At 40.3% G+C, this 23890-nt stretch overlaps 1 protein-coding gene across 2 annotated transcripts in view; it reads right to left on the reverse strand.

Annotated features, from left to right (window-relative positions):
* EIF2B3 (eukaryotic translation initiation factor 2B subunit gamma) overlaps positions 1-23890 on the reverse strand; it is a 111148-nt gene that overhangs the window by 9954 nt on the left and 77304 nt on the right. For both annotated transcript variants that reach the window (XM_019716551.2, XM_019716550.2), the window contains 4 exons: positions 14981-15108; positions 13698-13888; positions 11583-11660; positions 10924-11072 (listed from right to left, as the gene is read on the reverse strand). In XM_019716551.2, coding sequence (XP_019572110.1) covers positions 10924-11072; positions 11583-11660; positions 13698-13888; positions 14981-15108 — 546 coding nt within the window. The remainder of the gene's footprint in view (positions 1-10923; positions 11073-11582; positions 11661-13697; positions 13889-14980; positions 15109-23890) is intronic.

Here is a 23890-nt window from a genome sequence, read left to right on the forward strand (position 1 = left end):
ACTTTGCCTTTTTTTGCTAAGTCCTATAACTCAAGAAAAGAACTGGCCCCAGCGCCAGAACTATAGTTTTTGCTTCCTAGTTTTAACTCTCAGCCTGGTACTAAGGACTCTGCTGTGCTAATGCCTGGCTGTGTTCTCTAAGAAGCTGCTCAGAGATGGTTAAGATTAATGGGGTTTTGGTCCTCATGTCTCCTTGGTGGGGTTACATTTTAGGCAAAGTTGCAGGTCTTGGGAAGTTACCCTGGAAACATTAATGCTTCAGTAGAGAGAAGTCCGTGAGAAAACACAGAAGTCTACAATAAGATCACTGCTTGGCCAGGCACATCACATCACACCGACACCACGTCGTGGCACATGACATGAGGAAGAAGCCTTGACCTGGGAAGCAATAATGCCTCCAAATTCTCGTTCCTCTTCTGCCTTCAGTTAGGACTTTCTCCAGTTTAGTCCAGAAAGAAAGGGAACTCATGCGTCATTACACAAAACACTTTACATTCATTATGTAACTTAATCCTTTTGGCAAGCCTGTAGGGATGGTGGTATTTATTCTAATTTTTACAGAGAAAATTGAGGTTCTCAGAGGTTAAGCAATGTGCCTAAGCCTACACAGCAGGGACTCTTTTCTGTCTGGGCTTCTGCCTCAGCTGTTGACTGGGTAGTATTGGGCAAAGAACCATGAAACTTCTTAGTAACTCTGAGGACAGGCAGGTTCTTCTCTGGGGATTAGTTGGCAGGCTTTCTAAACTTACTCCAAACTTTGGGGGAGAAAAGGGTATGGACCTGGAGATCCATGTAGCTTTTCTAGGCATGTGACTAAAGGTCTGCTTTAGGCAAACTCACTACACTTCAGCGCAAAGATTATGGCTGAGTCATCCATATCTGCCCAGGGGCCAGAGACTCCTGGGTCCTCATCCAGTTGTCACTCTAGATGAAGAACCATGTATTAATTTTAATGAAATATTTCAGGCATAGAAAAAAGTCTAGAGACTATAAAGAACTGTGTACCCACCAAAAAGATCAAGAAACAAACAATACGGCCTGTTGTGCATCTTTCTTTGATCACATTTCCCTCCTTCCACCCATCAGAAGTCTAACCACTATTTGACTCTGGTGCTTATTGTTCTTAAGCATTTTTACTACATATGTTAATAGACAATATATAGATATTGTTTTGCATGTTTTAAAATTTTATATAAATGCTATCATTCTCTATGGTCCTTCTGCAACTTGCTTTTTTCCCCTTCAACATCATATCTGTGAGATTTATCCATATTAATTCAATGTAATGAGATAGAATAGTTGAAGAAATATCTCACTTCCTTCCTGTCTCTGGTCACTCTTGCTCTTAGGTTCTCTAATTAAAATGTACTAGCTCCAATGCGCAGGCTGAAAATTCCCTCCTTTTAGTTCTATGTGCCTCCCTTCACTATATAAAGGTTTAGTGATGGGAAATGTTTCCCTTCTAAGAAATCTAAGTCTTTATATTGCCTAAGCAGAGGCTAAGGAAAAGAAGCGTTTGGGGGGGGGGAATCAAAGTAAAGATGTAATGACCTTAAAGAATTAAGCTATTCTCCATCTAAGATGGGTTTAGTTCAGATGGTACAAAGGTAGGGAATGAACCAAAAGTCCTAAGGAGCTCCTTAGGTCCAGGGGATCTTTCCAAAGTTTCATAATTTGGTGTTTTCAAGCGTGTGACTGAATTCTTTTAACACATGGACAGAATTCTTTTAACAGTTATGCTCTTTTGCAACTCTAATTACCACAGACTAATTTATATTTAAGGAAGCTCACTTTTACACTTAACTTACCCAGTTGTCAGTATTTTGTTTTAGTTCTTACTTGGCTATATAATGTATTCAAGTAGAGTTTTCCAGAAGATTCATGAGTGACACATCTCCTGAGCCCTGGAGTATTTTTAATTATTTTATATTTCAACCATAACTTGACTAGCTATAGGATTCTTAGGTCACAATCTTTTTCCCTCCAAAATTTATAAATGTTTTACTGGCTTTCAATGTCATCATAGAAATGTCTGAGGCCAACCTAACTTTCTCTCTACTATGTGCCTCAATGGTTTTATCCTTTCAGTTCTATGCGACTTGAGATTTTGCAAAAGGGGTGTTTGCCATTTCTGCTTTGATTTACCCATGCCCCTATTCCTAATGCTGGTTGAATCTTTGTGTTCTCTTTGGATCTGATCTAAATTTCACTGCTTTTGGCAGATATTCTTTCGTCTGTGTATGGGTATGTGAGTTATTTAGTTTTTTAATATGTGGAGCTTCCATTTTTTGGTTGTTTGTTTTCATTTGGGTGAGTTTTAAGAAGTGAAGTATTCACTCCATGTTTTTTTCTAGAAGTAGACAGGGCTATCTTGACAGATACTCAGCTAATTACAGTAGGGGCGTTTAAATCAGGCATCTCAATTTTTCCGGCGGACGGGTGGCTCAGTTGGTTAGAGCACGAGCTCTGGGCAACGGGGCTGCCGGTTCGATTCCCACATGGGCCAGTGAGCTGCGCCCTCCACAACTAGGATGAAGTCAATGAGCTGCCGCTCAGCTCCCGGGTGGCCAGATGGCTCAGTTGGTTGGAGTGCATCCTCTCAACCACAAGGCTGCCGGTTCGACTCCTCAACTCCTGCAAGGGATGGTGGGCTCTGCCCCCCACAACTAAGACTGAACACGGCACCTTAAGCTGAGCTGTCGCTGAGCTCCGGGATGGCTCAGTTGGTTGGAGCGCGGGCTCTCAACCACAAGGTTGTCAGTTGGACTCCCGCAAGGGATGGTGGGCTGTGCCCCCTGCAACTAATGACAGCAACTGAACCTGGAACTGAGCTGCACCCTTCACAACTAAGACTGAAAGGACAACAACTTGACTTGGAAAAGTCCCGGAAGTACACACTGTTCCCCAATAAAGTCCTGTTTCCTTTCTCTAATAAAATCTTAAGAAAAAAAAAAAAAAAGAGGAATCTCTATTTTTCATTCAGTAAATACTTATAAGGTATCTAGTATACAAAAAGTATTCGGAGTTAAAAAGCACAAATGCATATGAAAACTATTTCTGTATTCAAGGAATTTATAGTCTAGTTGAAGAAAAAAAGAAAGATGGAGTAAGTGTCACGTGAGCATAAGTCAAGTGTTACGGGTACACAGGGAACACAGAAGTGGGGGAAATAATTTCTGGCTAGGACAATTCAAGAAGGCTGCATATAGGAGTTGGAAAATGAATTGGACCTTGAAAGGTGGGTAAGATTTCTACAGGTAAAGATCTCTAGAGAGAGGCAATTCAGGCAGAGTGAATATCAGGTATAAAGCGTAGTGGAAAAGTAAGGGACCCAGTAGGCAGGGCAGTCAGTTGAGTGTAGGTAAAGAGGACACGCAGGGTAATAATGAGAAGCAGTATTACCTTGTTTGGCTCTGAGAGCTGCACTTGCTGCCTCCAGAAAGCATGGAAAATCTAGGAGAAAACCTGGTTCCCTGGCCTGCCTGTATGTGAGGGTGGCCTGCCTGTATGTGAGGCTTGGGTTATTCACCTTGGACTAGGAGGAAATGCAGGAGATGTTGCTCGGGCCAGAGGCCAAGGATGCACAACACAGGACTGACACTGAAGTCTTGACAAGGAAGTTTCCACTAGACTTTGGATGGCTGAGCATCAGCTGTCATATCAACTGGAAGAGGTAGAAAATGAGAAAGACAAGCAGGAGGCTTCTCTGCAGTCTCGCCTACACCTTCCCCAAGGTGGTCCTGTTAGCATCTCTCAAGCCCTGAGGACTTTGGGCAGAGGTCCAGAAAGCTCCAGCCGCTCACCACTGCTGGCAGAGACAAGCAAACCAAGTATATGAGAAACTCCCTCTGGACAAATTCATGCTCCTATTCTATCACTCAGTCCAGATGTAATCAAGTCTCACATGACTGCAATTTAATTACCTTTTCCAAATTTACCGTAAGTAATTAAAACTAAATGACCTGAAAATAAGGGAAAAAGTTCATATGGGATTCTGGATGTCTGATCTTATCACTAGGAGCTCATTTGCGGGGTTGGGTAATCCCTAACGGCCTTTCTGGTCATTAACCCTATGTGGGCTATAGCTTTACCTCAATTTTTAAGTTGGAAAATAGCAGTAGCTGCCATCTAAACCTTTATTGTTTCCCCAGCTAGAAACGTTATTAGGCCATCCAAGATTATACCTCCTCCGAAACAGCAATTGACTTTGGGGTATCATGCTAGGCCTTTTCTATGACCTTCTCTCATATAAGCAAGCTGGAGTTTCTTAGGGAGCCTTGGTTTCCTCACCAAGTCTCTTCATGTCAATTCAGGACACTAACACTTTGGAGAGGTGCTAGAGAGCCACTCCTTTGTCTGCTCACCCACAGGAAGGGAGGGAGGGAGAGGCTGCTAATTAGAGCAAATGGGAAAGTTATGGCACTGTCTTTCCTGGAAGGTCTAAGACAAGATGACATAGTGGAAGTTACAAAGCCTCATAAGCTACTGTGGAATTACTGTGTTTCCCCGAAAATAAAAACTAGCCGGACAATCAGTTCTAATGCGTCTTTTGGAGCAAAAATTAATATAAGACCTGGTATTATATTATATTATATTATATTATATTATATTATATTAGACCCAGTATTATATTATATGATATTATATTATATTGTATTATATCCAGTCTTATATTATATTAAAATAAGACCAGGTCTTATATTAATTTTTGCTCCAAAAGATGCATTAGAGTAGATGGTCCGGCTAGGTCTTATTTTCGGGGAAACATGGTAGGTGATCAAATGGACAAAGACAATCATAGTTCTTGTTTGCAAGAGAATGCTGAGACCTGTCAGTCTCACACAGGAACCTGGAATGGGGCATGGAGTAGCAGGAATGCAAGGAGAAAAAAAGTCTGGAACGCCACAATTTATTCATCTGTAAAAATGCAGGAGTTGAGCTGGATGACTTCTCAGGCCCCATCTCACTCTAACATTCCAGGACTCAGTGTTGGAGCTAGATCAGGAGAAACCCTGAAGTTCAAACTTTATTCTAAAGGTAATGGGGAGTTTTCAAAAGTTTTTGAATAGAACTGGGACATGATCAGAGATATCTTTTAGGAAGACAATGCTGGCAACATGCTACCTCTGTGAAATGAGATAAAGTAATGATGATGATGATAAAATAACAACTAACACTCTACGTGCCAAGCACTGTTCTAAGTGCTTTATGTCTATGAACTCATTTAGTACTCCCAATAATCCTGTGAGGTAACTCAGTTTTTACCCCATTTTATAGTGAGAAAATCAGGCACAAAGTGGTAAAGTCGCTAAATGACTAATAAGGGACAGACCCAGGATTCATTCTGGCAGTCTGACTCTAAAGCTCATGCTCTAATGCATAGGGATTAGATAGTGGAAGGGTGGATTTGGAAGAGAAAGAAAAATGGAGATAGGAAAATAAGTTAGAAAAGGCCACAGTGATTCAGAAAGAGGTCTCTGGGTCTGACCTCTCCTAACCTCTAATCAAATTGGCTGCTAGCTACTCTTACACACCCGGATGTCCTATAGGTTACTTCCAACCTCATGTGCCCTACACAGGGCTTGTCTCCTCACAGATTTGCTCCTCCCTCACCCTTCCTCATCTCATTGAGTACACCACCACCTACCCTGTTTCCCCAACCAGATCTGGGCTTCACCTACCAACTGGCCTCTTCCTTACCCTATATATATTCCTTTCTTGATCATTCTAGTCAGTCTCCTTAGATTCCTTTTCTTATGTCTAAAATTACTAATGTTCCCCAAGGTTTTGTCTTGGTTTTTTTTCTGTTAATGCCACACTCTCCCTGGTGATCTTATCTACTCCCTCGGCTTCAGTTACCACCTCTATGCCGACCATTCCCAAATCTGTACTTCAAGTACAGGCTTCTTGCCTGAGCTCCAGTCCTGCACATCAAGGCTGCCTGCCATGAATTCAACTTGTCCCAAATGGAACTCATCATTTCCCTGCCTTCCTCTTTGGTCGGCTGCTCACAGCAGCTGGCCACCGGCCAGCTCACTCTGGCCACTCACGCTGGCCACCGGCCGCTTATGGCAGCACACGGCAGCCTGCGGCAACTCATGATAGTTGCTGGCCACTCACCACTCATGCTGGCTGCCAGCCACTCATGCCAACCTCCAGCTGCTCTAGGCAGCCCAACTCCAGAGAGAGCTGTTGTTCACAATTTCAGCTGTAGAAGGCGCAGCTCCCTGGCGCATGTGGGAATCGAACCAGCGATCTCTGCATTAGGTACGGTGCTCCAACCACCTGAGCCACTGAGTTAGCCCTCTTTTTGTATATTTTAACTAGGATTATTTCTGTAGTCTTCCTGCCTCCATGTTTACCCTCTTCAGAGCATCCTCCACACTGGAGCTAAAATGATCTTCGTAAAATGTGGAATTTAATCACGTTATTCCTTTGCTTTAAGCTCTTAAATTATTGTTACCTATTAAACTCCTTAGGGGACACTCAATGACTTGGCCTTTGTCCATCTATTACAGCCTTGTCTCTTCTTTGAATTCTATATTGTGGTCATTATGAATTGTTTACCATTCTTTCATATAATACATATTGAGTTCCTGTAGGCCCTCAGGATATAACAGTGAAACAGAAAGATAAAGTACTTACATTCTCAAACTAACATTTCACTTGGAAAAGACAGGTACATAGGTAAGACCAGACAGTGATAATGTTACAAAGGAAATAAAACAGGTTGATGCAACCAAGTTTTGGGATGGATTATTTCTGATAGGGTAGTCAGCAAAGGCTCTTCTTAAGTGGTGAATCTAAGCTAAGATCAAAATGAGGAGATGTTTCTGAAATAAGATAATGCTCTCTCACACTTCATACTCTTGATATATCTAGAAGATTCCTTCTGCCAGCCTGTGTGATTCTACTCATTTTTCTAGATTCAGTTCAAGAGTCATTTCCTTAATTAATTCTTTCCTGACTCTTTCTTTCTTTGTGACCTTACAGATTTCTACCACAGCACTTATAACTTCTTATTGCATATAGCCTATGAGTTCCTTGAGGGGAAAGATTAAACCTTATGCATTTTATGTCTTCAGTTGCCCAGTGGTCTTCAGCACAGAGTGGGTCCTTAAGTGTTTGATGAAAGAGTGAAATACTCGAGACAGGTTTCTATCATCAGTAGGTGTGCTAGAGCCAGGGTGTTCTGCTTGGGAGAGCCGATTGTTAGCGTCTAGTCACAACTCAGTGTTCCCTGATACCATTGGTGATAGTGTGAGAATTTACACCATGAAGACTGGCAAATGTTACAAATCAGGCCACTTATTCTTTCCTTCGGAGAGCTGGTTGTTAACAATTTATCAGCACTCCACCAACAGCAGCGCACTACAGAATTTACTTTTTTTGGCATCTAAAGTTATATATGTATGCAATTTAAAGCAAATTGTTCTGAAGGTTTTATTATAAAAAATAGCACTTCCCTGTTCCCGCTATTCATTTCCCTCTTCAATTTCTTTTTGCTGAATATTTCAGTATTTACTTCCATGTCTCTAGGTAATAACATGCTGATATTACTACTTGATTTTTCAGTTTTAGGCATATATATTCCTTTCTTGATCATTCTAGTGATCAAGACTTCCCATAATGGAATATGAGGATTTAGCTCCCTTTCTTCTCCTCCTCCCTCTTTCCCTTCCTGTCTCTCATACTTTTAATATAGTTATAAGCATAATTTTGGTCAGTAGTCAGTGTTTATTATGACTATGTAAATTCTATTTCATAAGCCACACAGCGAACTATGGTGCCTTTTCCTTTCTTTTTTTTTAAATTAAAGTTTACTGGGGTGACAATTGTTAGTAAGTTACATAGATTTTAGGTGTACAATTCTGTAATATATCATTTATAGCTCACATTATGTATTAACCACCCCGGGTCAGTTCTCCTTCCAACACTATATATTTAACCCTGTTTACCCTCTTCTAGAACCTCCCCCTGCCTTTTTCTTTCTTGTACAACTTTTTAAATAGAGTTAATAACTGTTTTGTTTTTGTTGGTGTTCTATATTGTTATTAATTCAACCCCAATTTTTAGCTAGTTGTCTAAATCTTTCAAGAGGTTTATATGTATCTGGTATCTTATCAGTTTCATCTTCCTGAATAAGTCTTTCTTGGATTCCATTCTGGGTTAACTGCTCCCTTTATGCTTCATGCATAGCTGTCATCCTTGAATCTGCCTTCACTATCATCTTATGGATTTTTTTGTGTGTGCATTTTTTTGATTTGCATCTGTTGTTTCTTATCTATCTCTTTTTGGTTTAGTCATTTTGGTGGAACATATCTTCTAGAAAAGTTTTGGAGACTTTTCCTGTCTGAAAATGTCTTTATTTTATTGTTACACTTTGCTTGGGTGTAGAATTCTAGGTTCAAATTAATTTTCTCTTTAGAATATGGAAGGCATTGTTCTATTATCTTCTGGTTTCCATTGTTGCTACTGATAAGTCCAAAGCCATTCTGGTTCCTGATGAGTTGTACACGACCTATTATATTTTTCTTTGTAAGTTTGTAGCATGCTTTGTTGTGAATGTTCTGAGATTTCTAAATGATATGGGTGTATATTTACCCATTGTAATAGGCACTTAGTAGATCCTTTCATTAAGTAAATTTGTATCTTACAGTTCTGGGATATTTTCTTATATTATTTCTCAAATAATTTCCTCCTCTAACTTCTCAACTTTCTCTCTTTTTTTTCTTTTCCAATTCTCTTTTTACAGAACTCCTATTCAGATGTTGGGCATCATGGACTGGTCCTGTCATTTTCTTATCTTTTCTATGTTCCATATTTTTCCCTTTTTGCTTTACTTTCTGGGAAATTTCAAATGGATCTTCCAATTCTTTTATTGAAGTTTTTCTTTTTGTTATCATATTTTTAATTTCCTAGAGTTTTTTCTGTTCTTTGAAATGACAGATTATTTGAAAGTATTTTTCTCTCCATGTAGAGTCTCTGTTTCTTCTAAGTTGCTTTTTACTTTCTTCCTTCCTTCCTTCTTTTCTTTTCTTTTTTTTTAAGATTTTACTGGGGAAAGGAAACAGGACTTTATTGGGAACAGTGTGTTTTTTCCCAGGATCAACATGAGCTCCAAGTCAAGTTGTTGTCCTTTCAATCTTAGTTGTGGAGGGCGCAGCTCAGCTCCAAGTCTCCAGTTGCCATTTTCAATCTAGTTGGGGGGGGGGGGGGGGCGGCGCAGCCCACCATGCCATGCGGGAGTCAAACCGGCAACCTTGTTGTTGAGAGTACACACTCTTAACCAACTGAGCCATCCCGCCACCCAGGAGCTCAGCAGCAGCTTGTTGTCTTTACTCTAGTTGTGGAGGGCATAGCTCACTGGCCCATATGGGAATCAAACCGGCAATTCTGTTGCTCAGAGCTTGCACTCTAACCAACTGAGCTATCCGACTGCTCCTCTAAGTTGCTTTTTTCTATTTGTTTGATTTGGTCTCTATCTTTCATGATAGAGGTTTCTTTAGATCTCTCGTAATCTTTGATTATCTCTTCATATTTAGGAGAGAATTTGAAAACACTGATTGGAAGCTCTAAGCACAAGAAAATAATTTGTCATCCATTATTTTTACTATAGAGTGATTTGACTGGGCTGTTAGAAATCTCTGATGTAAATAAATTCATGTTTTTCTACTTGGGCTGGTTAGATTTACCAGAGAAGATTCATCCATACACTTGACTAAAGGCTTTAGGCCTGGTTGTCAGGGTTCTAGAAGTCAGTCACATAGTTTGGGGAAGGACAAATCTTAGTGGTCAATATCCCTATGATCTCCAACTTTTCTGGTTTTTTAATATGGTACTTCCTCCCTCAGTCCTGTCTATTGTCTTCCATTAGTCACTCTTCCTAAAGAGCAAAGGCTTAACCTTTAGCTCTATCCCTATGGAGCTCCTCTTCCCTAAAATGCTTCTCCCCCACCCTCACGGGCAGCTGTGAGAGGTAGTTCAGCTTTCACTGGCCTTGCAGTCTTCTCCTATCCTTCTCTCCTATCAGTTCCTGGACATAGAAATCAACAGGTGTCAGAGCTAGAACCAATGTCAGGCTGATCTAGCATAGCGGTTTTTCAAAATTTGTTTTATAGATCTGCTTCACATCCTATAGGAAGGACAAGTGCCCTTTCCTCACTATATTCCAAACCACTGTGCTTTTATCAGTTTTAAATATTGAGTTTATTCATAAAATTTATCTTAAGAAAAAGTCTGCAAACTTTTCTAAAAAGTCTGAAAAACACTGATTTGGTAATATCCTTCCTTTTTTCCATCACTTATGCTTGCTTTTTTTAAAAAAATTTTTTTGGCTTGTTTTTTACATAAGAAAAAACCTAAGGTCTATGCAGAGAAAGAATCCTACTAAATATCATTCAAGTTTTCTTACTCCAAGTTCAGGCTGTCATAAACCAAGATTTTAGGACACTATGAGATCTCAAAATGGTGGAAGATTCTCCGTAACTTGTAACAGAGAGGCTCTCTCTCAGAAACTGTGGCTTATACGTTCACTCCTCTTAGGCCTCTGCCTTCTTCAGGGCTGCTCTGGATACTGAGATAAGGGAAGGTGACCCTTAGATATTGATACAGTGTCTTTCCAGCACTGCCAGTGGCTCATTACTATGACCATCCCATCAAGTAGGATACCAAAGCAAGAGAAGGCAGTTTCTGCCAGGACCACAATTTTCACACGTGTGAGGAGGGCACTGGAAATGCTTTCAGAGACCATTTCATTATGGAGCCAAAACCAAGACCTCAAAGGGCCAAGGCACTATTCTTTTCATCCTTCTCCCTTTCTACCCCTCCCCAAGCTGAACCCATTCCTAGACTGTGATGGCCCCCAAAGCCTCCCAGGGGTACCAAAGGCATTGCCTTAAGTAGGCATAAGGGGAAACATACCCTTCCTCCACGGTGACTGAGTTCATAAGAAGGCAATTGGTGATAGTCACTCTATCTCTTACAACACAGGATGAACCAATGACCGAGTGCTTAATGGATGACTTCTCTCCAACCTGTGTATCTGGCCCGATGAGGCAGTCAACTCCAACCTGCAAAAGGCAAATATAAAGTCTTGTCCATTCATCTCAACCAACTGCAAACCAACCCCCCAAATCCTTTGAGCTGGGGTCTAATAGTATCTTTCCGCAGAGACACTTCAACAAGAGGGACCATCACCAGTATTTTTCAGGGCTACAAGGTCACATAATACCTGAGACCAACTCAAACTTACACACTCATGTACTTATGTGTTTAGATGTGCTCTCTTGAAGAAGAGTGCTCAAATCAGGGTAAGAAGAGGGAGAGAGATGGAAGCTCCTGTGCCTGAGTGCCAAGACTATAATGGCTCTTCCTTCCAGGGTTTGTGTAGCTGGGACCAGCACCTTCCGGTCAGTCTCTGGAGTACCTGGGCTAGGTGAGACTTTATAACCAAAACCCAGTTGGGGTTTCCCTGGGGCTAATGAGGTTCAGGGCTTCAGAGCCCAATCCAGCTTCACAAGAACAAGCCTCAATGCACCCAGAGATTGTCCCATACCTGCCCTGCCCAAGTTAGCACTTACCAAGTGTTTGTTGACAATCTGGGCTGATGAATGCACCAGTGATTCTTCTGGACAGAGATCAGGTAGCAATTTGAGTACCTTGAGAAAAGAGGTTTGGTCACTAAAGTAAAATCAGAAAACACCTGAAAGCACCTTAGGTAGAACCTAATGGTCAGTCAGAGATATGGGTAGTTTTCAGGCACAGCTTCCTGTCTGGATGAGCGGAGCAGCAGGCTGCTGCCTTTCCCTTAGGACAAGAATTGTTTATGCAGCAGCTTCCAGTAGTGTTATCCTGTTTCCTAGCTGAGAGTATCCTCCCTGAAAGTGATGCCATGGCCCCCAGCCGGGAGGTGGTGAGACAAGCCTTTGAGATACCCAGGCAGCACTTGGGAGAGGAGGACTAATGAGGGCGAGGAGCATCCTGAGTCCTGACCATAGTCATCCTAGGTTCCTGCTCACCTGCTGGACCACTGTGGTCACGTGTGAGTGAGGATGGGAGCAATGTCAGAGAAATTCTATAGTCAGGACAGACCCTGAGAAGGCATCCATGTTCTTCACCAGCCAAAATAAAATCCTGAAGGGAAACTTCCCACATTCTCTCTCCAGTATGAGAAAATTGAAAAGGTTATGGGTATATAGAGTTTTAGCTCCGGACCCGCTGGGAAGGCACAGTGTGCCTGTGATTCTCCAGCATGAGCAGAATGCTGGCCAGCGTACTGTGTGTGGTGACCACACTGGCTGAGGGAGGCCTTGCCAGGACTGGCTACAATGGTAATGTAAATGCTAATCCCCCAGTCCCCAACCCCGAGATCTCCTCTATTACACTTCAACCAAGGCCCTTCAGGCCTGTCTGCTGTACAGCCCCTTCTGGCACTTCAGAGGATACTTCTCTAGTCTCAGGCTGTCCATGTAGTTGCTTTCCAACTAGCCTACGAGACTCTAGTCATAGAATTGAAGAAAGAGAACAAAAAGTCAAATTAAGGGAGCCTCCTTATAGCTCTGACCCTAAGTTGGGGCTAACTTTACCCAGGACTGCACTGGGTAAATATAGGATCCATGATTTCTCATAGACTCTTTGGCTTGGATTCCCTTGGATCTATAACCAATCCAGGTTGAGGCCACCTTGAGGTCTGGGGCTGGGGCTATATCTACCATACGGTGTGGGTCCTGAAGTTTCCTGAGCCAGGTTTTCTTCAGGGACTCAATCCCAACCCCAATTTTCAACAATTATCTTTTATCACTCTATCTGACCTCTCTAACCCCAGCCCCCAGTTTATACCTGCACTGACAGTTTTCACAGGATTCTCCCAGGAACCATGTCAACAGCTATTCTTTTTAGCATCTCATCCTCGTTGTTCTTGAATGCCACCCCAATGTAGTTTCTCCTTTTAATCCTATACTGCTCTGTATTTCCTTTCCATGGTCTCATCATCCCTCCCTCCTAAAACCTTCCTCCTGTGCCTGCTACACAGTAAAGAGCTCCCCTACATCCTCAGCCTCTTCACTGTCCCCCTCTCCATCTCTTAACTAAACTAAAACCTGGCTTGTTTTTCACGGCACTGTTTCCGCTTTAACAGAAGCTACTCATTCTCCGTATCTCATAAATCTCAGGGTTAAGAGAAGGGGTTAGAAAGACTCTTTACTCTCTAATGATGTTTCCAGATACTTCTCTCTCAAAGACATTCTTTCCTTGAGGTTTTGCCATCTGGCTACTCTATACTCTGTTCCTTCACCTTCTTATGAAAGCCTTTCCTGTGTGCTTACGTTTGCTTCATCACAGCAATGATTATGCAGTATTTATCTGCTTGTTTATGAAGTACTGTAGATATCCGCATGCTGAGCAGAATCAGAGAAAGCTACTGAACCCAGAGACTATGAATTAGACTTCCTGGAGAGCTTAGCTTTTCCCTGGAGTCACAGAGGCTCTGCCTTGATGGACCAGGCCCTCTGTTTTCACTTTTGCTGGACCTGGGCACCACAATGGTCTCCCTTGACATGCCAGGTCTTGATCAACCTTGGGAATGAGAGGGAATCTGAGCAAGTCACTGTGTACCTAATGAAGAAATAAGACAAAAGACTCAGTCTGTTTCTGGGGTAGGAGTTCCCACGATTTCTCTTGTAAACTCATCATCTCACCTGTTTGTTTGCTTCTATGTAGTGTCCCAGGGTGCTTACTCGAAAGCAGAGCCCTTCTTTCATGATGTGGACATAGCAGCGCACCTGTGATCTAGACAAATCTTCCCATTTGTCTCCTCGACAGACATTCCAGCAGGCATCATAGGGAGCAAAGGTCCGTGTACTGGCTTCTTTTATAAAACTGTAAATATCTGTAGAATAAACACCCAAACAGAGCAAGTGAGTGAGAGAGACTGACATAGGGGATATAGACTTAGACAAGTTTTGAAAGAGGGTACAACTCACACCTCTCTCCTTTGAACTCACCCATGCAGCGTGGACCCTGGGGAAATCCCACTAAAACCTGAAAGACTAAGTCAAATTAAAAGAGGTAATGTGCCTCCTTGTACTTTTGAAATATTGTATGATACAAAAATGCTTAAAAAGAGGTCCTACAAGCAAGTTTGACCAACATCAAGTACTACTAGGCAAAATAAAATAGATGACTCTTGTAAATCATGAAGTAACCCAAGCAAGTGTCCAGGCTTTAGTGACCAGCCATATTGTGAGGCTTGCCTCTATTTTCATATGTGGTAGTTGTGCTATGACAGAAATAGCAACAGGACTTGATGCCTGGGCCCGTTTTTTAACTCTTATAATAATCATTTGAGATCTTTTATTTTGTAAGAAAACTGGGGCTTAGAAGACTGAGTACACCAAAAAGCAATCTAAATCAATCTACATATCACAAATTGGGGAGTATGTTGTCTAATGTCAAATAAAATGTACTGTTTTTGGGAAAAAAAAGACTGAGTAACCTGCCTCAGGTGACAGGGCTAATAATTTATTTGATAAATATATTTTTTCTAGGCAGGGATATGAGAGCAAATAAGGCAGACTTCACCCCTACATCCTGGAAAGGAGACAGTCTGGTTGGCCTCTGGTTGGACTATAGTTATACACTCCTTCACATTTCTTTCCTTGACAGAACAAACTGAGTTAGTCAGAAGTGAGGCTGCCCAGAGCCTGGAGAACAGGGGAACTGAAAAGTAGGCAGAGTTAAAGTCAAAATAGTCCAGTGAGGAACACAACCAAACCAGAGCTCTGAACCAGAGGTATGATTAGCTTGTCCCTGAAGAGCACAGTGATAGGATCTGCTTGCATAAGATTACCCAGATCTCAGAGAGTGGCATCAGCTAGCCTGTCTTGCTTGTTGGCTAGACAAGGATATGCTGCCTTGAGGTAGGCTTCTTTTTCCAAGGTGCTGCTACCCTTACCCATATTGCACCAACCCAAGCACTGACCTAAGGACTTCAGCTCCTTTTTCTTTAGATCCTCCTCTTTTTCTTCTTGTCCTTGTTGTGACGAAACCGAGGAGAACTGTTTTCTTACTAGATATGGAATCAATTCACTTCGGATGGAAGTGATCGACCTAGGAAGAAAGAGTGGTCAAATAGGAGAAATCTGACTATTTGGATCTTCTGTGCATCCAAGAAAAAGCCAACTTCCTTCTGGTCATGCCACCTTGTGACTGACAGAGATCAAAAGTGGCATGGATTTGGCAGTTCTGGAGAAACAGCAGATCTAAGTTCTCCATCTGCTTCAGGCCGGAGGTAGGAGGGTAGTGTATTGAATATAGGAATCCCTTCCTCTGATCTATGCAGAAAACAGTGTTTCACAAAGTTCCATCTACATGGTATGTGTGAGTGAGCATGTGTGTATGTATTTTAACATGGTGCCTTGATTCTTTTTTATTTTCTTTTATTTTTTAAATTTATTGGGGTGACAATTGTTAGTAAAATTACATAGATTTTAGGTGTACAATTCTGTATTACATCATCTATAAATCCCATTGTGTGTTCACCCAGAGTCAGTTCTCCTTCCATCACCATATATTTGATGGTGCCTTGATTCTTAATTGGCAATAATTCATGAGAAGTTAGAGTGCTCTGGTCTTTTGAAAAAAGTTGTTTAAAAAACATTACAAATTTTTCTCCATAAAGGCCTTGCGTATCTTCTGTTAGATTAATCCTAAGTATATTTTTTGTTGGTATTATAAATGGCATCTTTTAAACAATTGTTTTCTTCTTGTTGGTTTATAGAAATTCAATTTATTCTGCATTTTGATCTTATAGCCAATTTCCTTGTTAAAAAGTCCTGTTAATTTTAATAATTTATTTGTAGATTCTGACATTCATACCAACTATGAAAACAACAATTATCTTTCTTCCTTTCTAATCCCTATATCTTTTATTTTTCACTGTCTTACCATATTGGCTAAAATCACCAATATAATGCTGAATAGAAGCACTGATAGCAGTCATCCATATTTGTTCTTGATTTTAAAAAGAATGTTTAAAATATTTTATCATTTAGACTGATGATTGTTGCAGTTTTTTTCCATCATCAAAGTATCATTTATTGACTGTCTTCTATGTGTAGATATTGGGGTTCATGCTTTGTAGCTAATAGTCAGCATATGCTATAGGCTTTTTTTTTGGTGTAGATATCCTTTATCAGATCAAGGAAGTTCTCTTTTATTCCTAACTTGTTAAGAGCTTTTATCAATGAATGGTCATTGAATTTTATTAAAATTTTTTTTTTGCATCTATGGACTCACATTTTTTCCCTTTAATCTGTTGTGGTGATGACTTTTTTTTCTAATACTAACACTTGTGTTATTCAAAGACTGCACACATGGGTCCTGCTCTATACTCCCTCATAGTAAAGGGACTATAGGCAATTCTTTTATTCTTTATGCAAATTATCAAATTTTACAATTATAGGCCATTCTTAAGTTTCTTCCCTCTCATTTTTTCTTAGCTTTTATGGTACTACTCTCCTTATTTGATTTAGATTCTGCCAATTTAAAATCCATTCTAATGATTAAGAACTTAAGAACTTCTCATGCAGATTTCATCCTCCCATCTACTTAAGTAAGAGTGGGCTTCCTCACATTATAACAGTTATACTCATTTACCAATGGCTAGCAAAGAATTTCCACAACAAAATTAACTTCAGTTTACTTTTATGTAATCAGGTTAGTTTAGGATAGCACTTACGGAAAATAAGATCAAAGATCAATGCCTAAAAGAACTTTCAGAGGCAAAAAAAATTCCTGCACTATTTTTACATCATTCAGATACTAGCAGTAAGTAACCTTGGCCAAGAGCTTTGGAGCTTTCCTTCATTTTGCCTTTTTTGGTGTCAGGGAGTGTGGTGTTTTCTGGTGGGTATTGAGACAGGATTTTTGGTCTAAATGACCAGGAATCTGTAATGGGGAAGAAGTGACCTGATCCTTAGTACAACGAATATGTTTTTGATTTATACTGAGCAAAGGAAATGAAAGCACAAAGGGGTGAGAGACTAGCAAATAATTTTTAGTTTTCTCTCTTACACTTTGACCTTTTAGAATTTTAAACCACTAATTAATTTACTTGGCATTTAACAAGCACCTATTAATATGCCAGTAACTGTGCTAGGTCTTGGAAATACACTGTTTCTGACTTCAAAGAATTTGTAATCCAGTGGACAGTAGCCAAATTATTAATTTAAGGAGGAGGGTAGAAGATGAGGCTGATTAAGTGGGTAATGGAGTCAGATCATGGAAGCCTTCTGTGGCAGTCTGGAAAGCCTGAACTGAGAAGCCAATGGTAATTTTTAAGCAGGAAAGTGACATGATCAATTTTATTTCTTAGTAAGATCATTCTTGTAGCAGTGGAAATAGGCCTGGAATAGAGAGAATGAAGATGGTGGCCAGGAATGAGAAGACTGAAGTCAGGGAGACCAATTGTAAGACTCTAAAAACAGCCCTATAAACCTGATTGCTGCTGTATATACTTCTGACCCCCTCCCCCAGCCCCCATTCAAAGAAGCTCTGCAGGCTGACACAGGACCACACAGATGGAGAGTAGGTAGGAAGGCAAGACAGAGGCGGGGGCTGAGGAGGATAAGCAAAATTATGAACCCTGGAGCTACACAGTTCATGGTTTTTATCATTTTTAAAGGATCAAGTCAAACATCTTTGAAACATTCTGTGTAAACTGGAAGCTCTTGTATTGAATTTCAATGTGATTTTTCTCCTGATCCTTTGATAGAGATTAAAAATTTCCATATGAATACAAAGAACGAAATAACATTTACTCTTAGCTCTTTTTCTCCTCTTTTAATGTGCCAAAGCAGTGTGGGCAGCAAATGTTCCTTGGCCCCCTCTGGTGGAAAACAAGTCAGTTCCCTTTGAAGAAATGACAAAGCATGGGCAGCTGGGGGATCTCAGAGCCATGATATTTACATTATGAGCCAAACAGAACTGTCACTGCAAGAAGCAAGCAAACAAACCTTGGCACACAGCTCCTTTAGGCACAGCCCTTTAAAGGCGATTAGACAGTGATTTGAAGAGAGGACATGAAGCAGTCCTGCCAGGTCCCACCTGCCTCTGCTGGCACTCAGCGGCAGGTCAGTTCCCATAATGCAGCTGGCTTAGAGCATAATGGAGGACAAAAAGTATTCTTCCTGTTTCCTACTCAAAGTAGAGGCAACTCAAGGCTGTGCCAAGAAGTGGGACAGGCCACCGTGAACCATTGTGAACATCCTGACCTTGGGACTTAAGACCAGCAGCTGGATCCACTGCCCTGGGACTGGGCAACTCTACTTTCTCCCTTCCCTCTTAAACATAGCCTTCCCAGAAACACCTGCCTCATGAAATTTTAAGCTCCTAAGAAATAAGAAATCACAAAGGAGAACAACAGACTTGACTACTAGCTGTAAATAAAAAAACTCCACCAAATTAAAAAGACAAAATAATTTCTACAAATAGGACAAAAAGATTACTATCCTTAACAAAGAAATAGATATAAATGTTCAAAAATATTGTTAAAGAAATAAAAATTAAAACGCGATGCAATTTCTTTCCCAAATTGCCAGATTTACAATAGTTCTCATTACTATTAAGGGTGATTTGAGACAGTTACTCTCAAAGAAAGGTAGTCAGCATATAAGCTGGTAAAATCTCTTCTTAAAAATAATTGTTTGATATTTGGTTCTTCTCTAGTTTTATAAATAACATTAAGATATTTTGAATTGAAATGTTCAAGAGAATCTTTAGAACATCCATCTGTATTCAGATTGTATTCAGAAATGGATTAAAAAAAATCTTAGAAAACATACGGATATCCTTTTATTTTTTAAAGCAAAAAATAGAATCATATTACACTGAAAATATACACTAATACTACAACTTGCCTTTTCTTAAGTAAACATATCCGGAAATCTTTCCATATCACCATATACTTCATTCTTTTTAATAGCTGCACAATATGAACACACCATAATGTACTGTATTTAAATTGTTATAATTTTCCCATTATGAACAATGCTGCAAAGAACATTTTGCAATGAATGTTTCCATACTTTTGAGTAAATATTTCTGTGGGGCAGATTCTTGGAAGAGGAACTGCTGAGTCAAAAAATACAATTTTAAGTTTTGACAGATTATCAACTGTCTGCCCCTCAGAAAGTTTATACAGAACACTATAAGGGAATTTCCCTACAGCTTTGCTAGCCTTATCACAAAATTTGAAAATCTATGTCATACGACAGATGAAGATCATATTCTAAAACTGTTTAATATAGAGCAGCCAGTTAGCTCAGTTGATTAGAGCACGATGCTAGTAACACCAGGGTTGCTGGTTCGATCCCTGCATGGGCCACTGTGAGCTGCGTCCTCCACTAGATTGAAACAACTACTTGACTTGGAGCTGATGGGTCCTAGAAAAACACACTTAAAAATAAATAAATAAATAAAAGTTTAAAAAAAACAACAGCTGTTTAATATGCATTTTGTATTTATGAGTGATAGCAGGCATCTTTCATAGGTGTGCTAGCTTTTTCTATAACTTTTGCCCATTTTTCTATTGTCATTTGTCTTTTCATTATTAATTTTAAAGTGCTCTTTTTAATTTAGTATTTGGGGCTACCCTGGTATTGCAAATATCCTCCCCTTCCTTTGTTGTTATTTTTAGACTGTTTATTTCTTCCCCCCACCATGCAGAACTTTAAAAATTGTTATTAGTGGGGAGGGGTGTAAATGTCTATTATGTTGCTTTGTACACCTGAAACTAAAAAAAAAAAATTGTTATTAGTCAAACTTATCAATCCTGTTTTTATTTTTTTTTAATGGCTTTTAAGATTTATGTGATACTTAGAAAGCTTGGGTTAGGCCTAAAATCACCTACTAATAGAAGCAAAGTGCCTTAGTGCACAGGTAGACAAGCAGGTCTTCATCAAAAGATATTAGCATCCAAGTCAAACTGCAGCATCCCTCAGCAACTTTCGTCATAGTCTTGTTGCCCCATGCACTACTTCCTGGGCCCATGTATCACTTTAGCTGGTAAATGCTTGGGACAAGGCAAATCTGGTCAAATAGGTAATGATATGGTCAGATTTGCAATTTAGAAAGCCCTCTGGTTTTGTGGAAGGATGGATTAGAAGGGAAGAGTCTGGAGGCAAGTGACTAGAAAGTTGAGAGATGGTTTGAATGTTAGCTAAAAATCAATATTGAAACAGTAAGTAAATATATTAGGCTATTAAATTCTGCCCAGTTTTAGGGGTGGGTTTTGCCACTAAAGTTAATCTGAATCACTGATATAAACTCAGTCCAATAATCCTTCAATCCCTTCCTTCAACCCACTGCTGCTGGAGTCTTTCTAAAGCAGAGCTGTCATGATACTGCCTGAAGTGTCCTTTCCCCATTTATTAAGACTGGGATCTCTGACTCATTTTTTTTCTCTTGTTTCATAGTACAATTTTCTCAAGCTTATAGAAGACAATGGCATATGATATTTTGTATTCATCTTGGCATCCTCAACCTCCAAGACAGCAATTAGAATATATTGGGGGGGGGCGGCTGCCAGTTAGTTCAGTTGGTTAGAGTGCGGTGCTCTTAACAACAAGGTTGTCGGTTCGATCCCCACATGGGCCACTGTGATTGAAACAGCTACTTGACTTGGAGCTGATGGGTCCTGGAAAAATACTTAAAATAAATAAAAAAGGGGCTGGCTGGTGGCTCAGGTGGTTGGAGTGCCATGCTCCTAACACCAAAGTCGCCGGTTCGATTTCCACATGAGCCAGTGAGCTGTGCCTCTACAGCTAAGATTGTGAACAGCTCTCCCTGGAGCTGGGCTGCTGTGAGCAGCCAGAGATTGGCATGAGCTGCCGCCGGCTACTGTGTGCTGCAGTGAGTGGCCAGCAGCCATTGTGAGCGGCCAGCAGCCGTAAGCCGATAACCGGTGACCAACTGCCTCAGCTGGGGAGACGCACAAGGCTCATAATACCAGCATGGGCCAGGGAGCTGTGTCCTACACAACTAGACTGAGAAACAACAGCTTGAACTGGAGTGTGGGGGCTGGGGGGGAGGCGGAAGAAGGGGGGAAAAATAAATAAAAAAGTTAAAAAAAAAAAGAATATATTTGGGTATAATTAAATGTCTGTTGCTTTGAGTTTTTAAAAAATTGTGGCAAGTCCAACTCATTTTTTAAAACTTAAAATCAATTTAAAAATGTAATTTACATATAATAAAATACACCCAGTTTAAACATACAGTTCAATGAGTTTTGTCAAATTATACTACTGTAATCACTACCCCAAATCAAGATATAGAGTATTTCCATTATCCCCCGCCAAATTCTCTTGTGCTTCCATTGTACTATTCTACTATATTCCAATACTACTTACCACATTTTACTGTAACAATGTTTAACCTGTCCCTCTCTCCCTAACCTATGAGCAATTTGAAGGCAGAAATGCCACCTTTTTATATTTACCACTTAGCAACACAGTACCTGACACCAGTAGGTGACCAACTAAAAGTTAATTCAAGTTCTTACTTTGCATCAACTACTGCTCTAAGCTCTTTACAAGTATTTTCCACAACAACCATATGGGTCAGGTACTATTATTTCCAATTTTCAGATGAGGAATGTGAGGTACAGAAGGGTGGACACCTGTCCAGTTACTAAACTTTTCCTGTTAAAGATAGTGCAGGTTTTCTTTTCACAGCTTTCCTACTTAGTAAACTGCAGAAATCCTCATCTCATTTTTCACTGCTGATGTACCAAATTACTTCAGCTATGACTATATTTCCTTTCCTCTCATTGACCAAGCACATATTGAATGCCTTACCAATGCAGGTGGGTATCTAATCTCAAAGAATTCGGGTGGAAGAATTAACATGTAAACAACTGAAAAAGACACAGGGCAGAATATGTTAACTTCCATAAGTGAAAGATAACACTTCTAAAATAGTCTTTTCTTGAAGTGGTGTCTCATACGTTTACTTTTTCCTTTCCATCCCTAACAGAGTTAACATTTCATAACCAGATTATAATAAATGACTCCTACTTACCTTGAAGGAGTCTCTTTCCCACTCAGAATCATCTATATTCTCCTGCTAGGTTGCATCATTGCTCATTCCATATGGGATTATTCTGTTTAAAGATCTGTAACTCCCTGCTTAGCTTTCAAGATCTCCTGCGTGCTGCTCCCGCCAACCCATTCAACCCCATCTCCCACAACTTTGAGACACAACTTCCACTATTTCAGACAGGAAGAAAAAGTCTCCCTCGAGCACTATTCTAATTTGTCCTGCAATGTCTTTATATTGTTCCTCGTATGTTGAAATTTACCAGTTTTAATCCTTTAATCCCAACAACTCTGAGAAGTGAAGGATAGATGGGGGAAGAAAGAGATAAGAGTCTCTCTAGTAGATCTTGAGATGGGGAAGTAGTTTGAGGTGAGTCTCTGTATCATTCTCCATTGTAGCAGGCTCTGAGAAAGTCCCATTTGGCAGAGTTTCTGGCCAGAGGCCACAGAATCACCAAATTCAGGCTTGTCCTCAAGGGACATAACACTATATTACACTTGCCAGGTGTGGGAGCAGATAACTGGTGGTGGTAAAATGAGCTAAAAAGGAGCTACGGCAGCCAGGATGCTGGTATTCTGGTACGCAGACACCAAAAGCTACAATCCCATTTGGTAGTACTAAGGAAGCATTGTTAGTTTTTTTTGGGTCTTTTTCTTATTTATTTATTTATTTTTAGGAATTATAATGGTATTGAGGTATTTGTTTAAAAGATAAAAACATTGTTTATGCTTTAGAGATACATACTGAAATATTTCCCGATAATTACAATGGAAATAATTACAGATGAAATTATATCAGAATGATTTGCTTTAAAATAATCTGGTGTGACAGTGAGGAGACGGGTACTGGCATATATAAACAAGAGTGGCCATGAATTGATAATTGTTGACATTGTGTGACAGATTCATGGGAGTTTATTATATTACTTTCTCTACTTTTGTACTTGTGTGAAATTTTCCATAGTAAATGGTTTAAAAACAAACAAACAATGATCTCTACTATTGCATTCCCTCCCAGCACATCAAAGCCAGAGCCTATTTCACAGGGCTCCATATCCATTTGGGAATAAAAACTAAACCCTTTAAGGGCCAAGAGTTAACTTCATTTTTGAAATATGAATAGCCCAGACTGGTAACTGGAAAACAGGTCCTGGATCATTCTCTAAGGTAAGTTTTCTTGCTGTTTAAAAAGCAAAGTCTCTACAGTCCACTGTGGAGTTTAGCTGTCAGTTCCATGAGAAGACCTATGTCTGCTTATTCACCATTGATCCCACAGCTCATCTAGTGCAATGCCTGCCTCATAATGGGTGCTTAATAAGTATTTATTGATTGAATGAAAAAAAACGAATAGTAAATCAGAGGAGAGCAGGGGAACAGTGTCCTGGGAGGGAAAACAGAGAAATTACAATCCCTGGGGAAGCTTTTCAGGAGTGCGAATGATTTGTTTTACCATTGGCTCTACATGGACCTTCCTGTAGGCGTTTAGCAGGTATTGTGGGGGATGAGGGTTAGGATTCTGCAAGAAATATCATACTGGGCACAGAAGAATAATTCCCTTTCCCCTTAACATTCCTCTATATATTCAAGTCCATCAGCCAAGGGCATGCTGGCATTTAAACTCAGGTTCTCCAACTCCCTTCCTCAGCCGGTCTGAGGGAACTGGCTGCTGTGGTATCAGCCTGCTTGCTCTCCCATCCGCCAGTGTTATTCAAGGCAGAAACTTACTCAGCAGCCATCAAAGGAGACTAGCCGCAATTCTTCTTTACCATGCAGTTATTAAATCTTTTCCTGGCTGT

Source organism: Rhinolophus sinicus, linkage group LG06, assembly GCF_036562045.2.
Source record: "Rhinolophus sinicus isolate RSC01 linkage group LG06, ASM3656204v1, whole genome shotgun sequence".
NCBI lineage: Eukaryota > Metazoa > Chordata > Mammalia > Chiroptera > Rhinolophidae > Rhinolophus > Rhinolophus sinicus.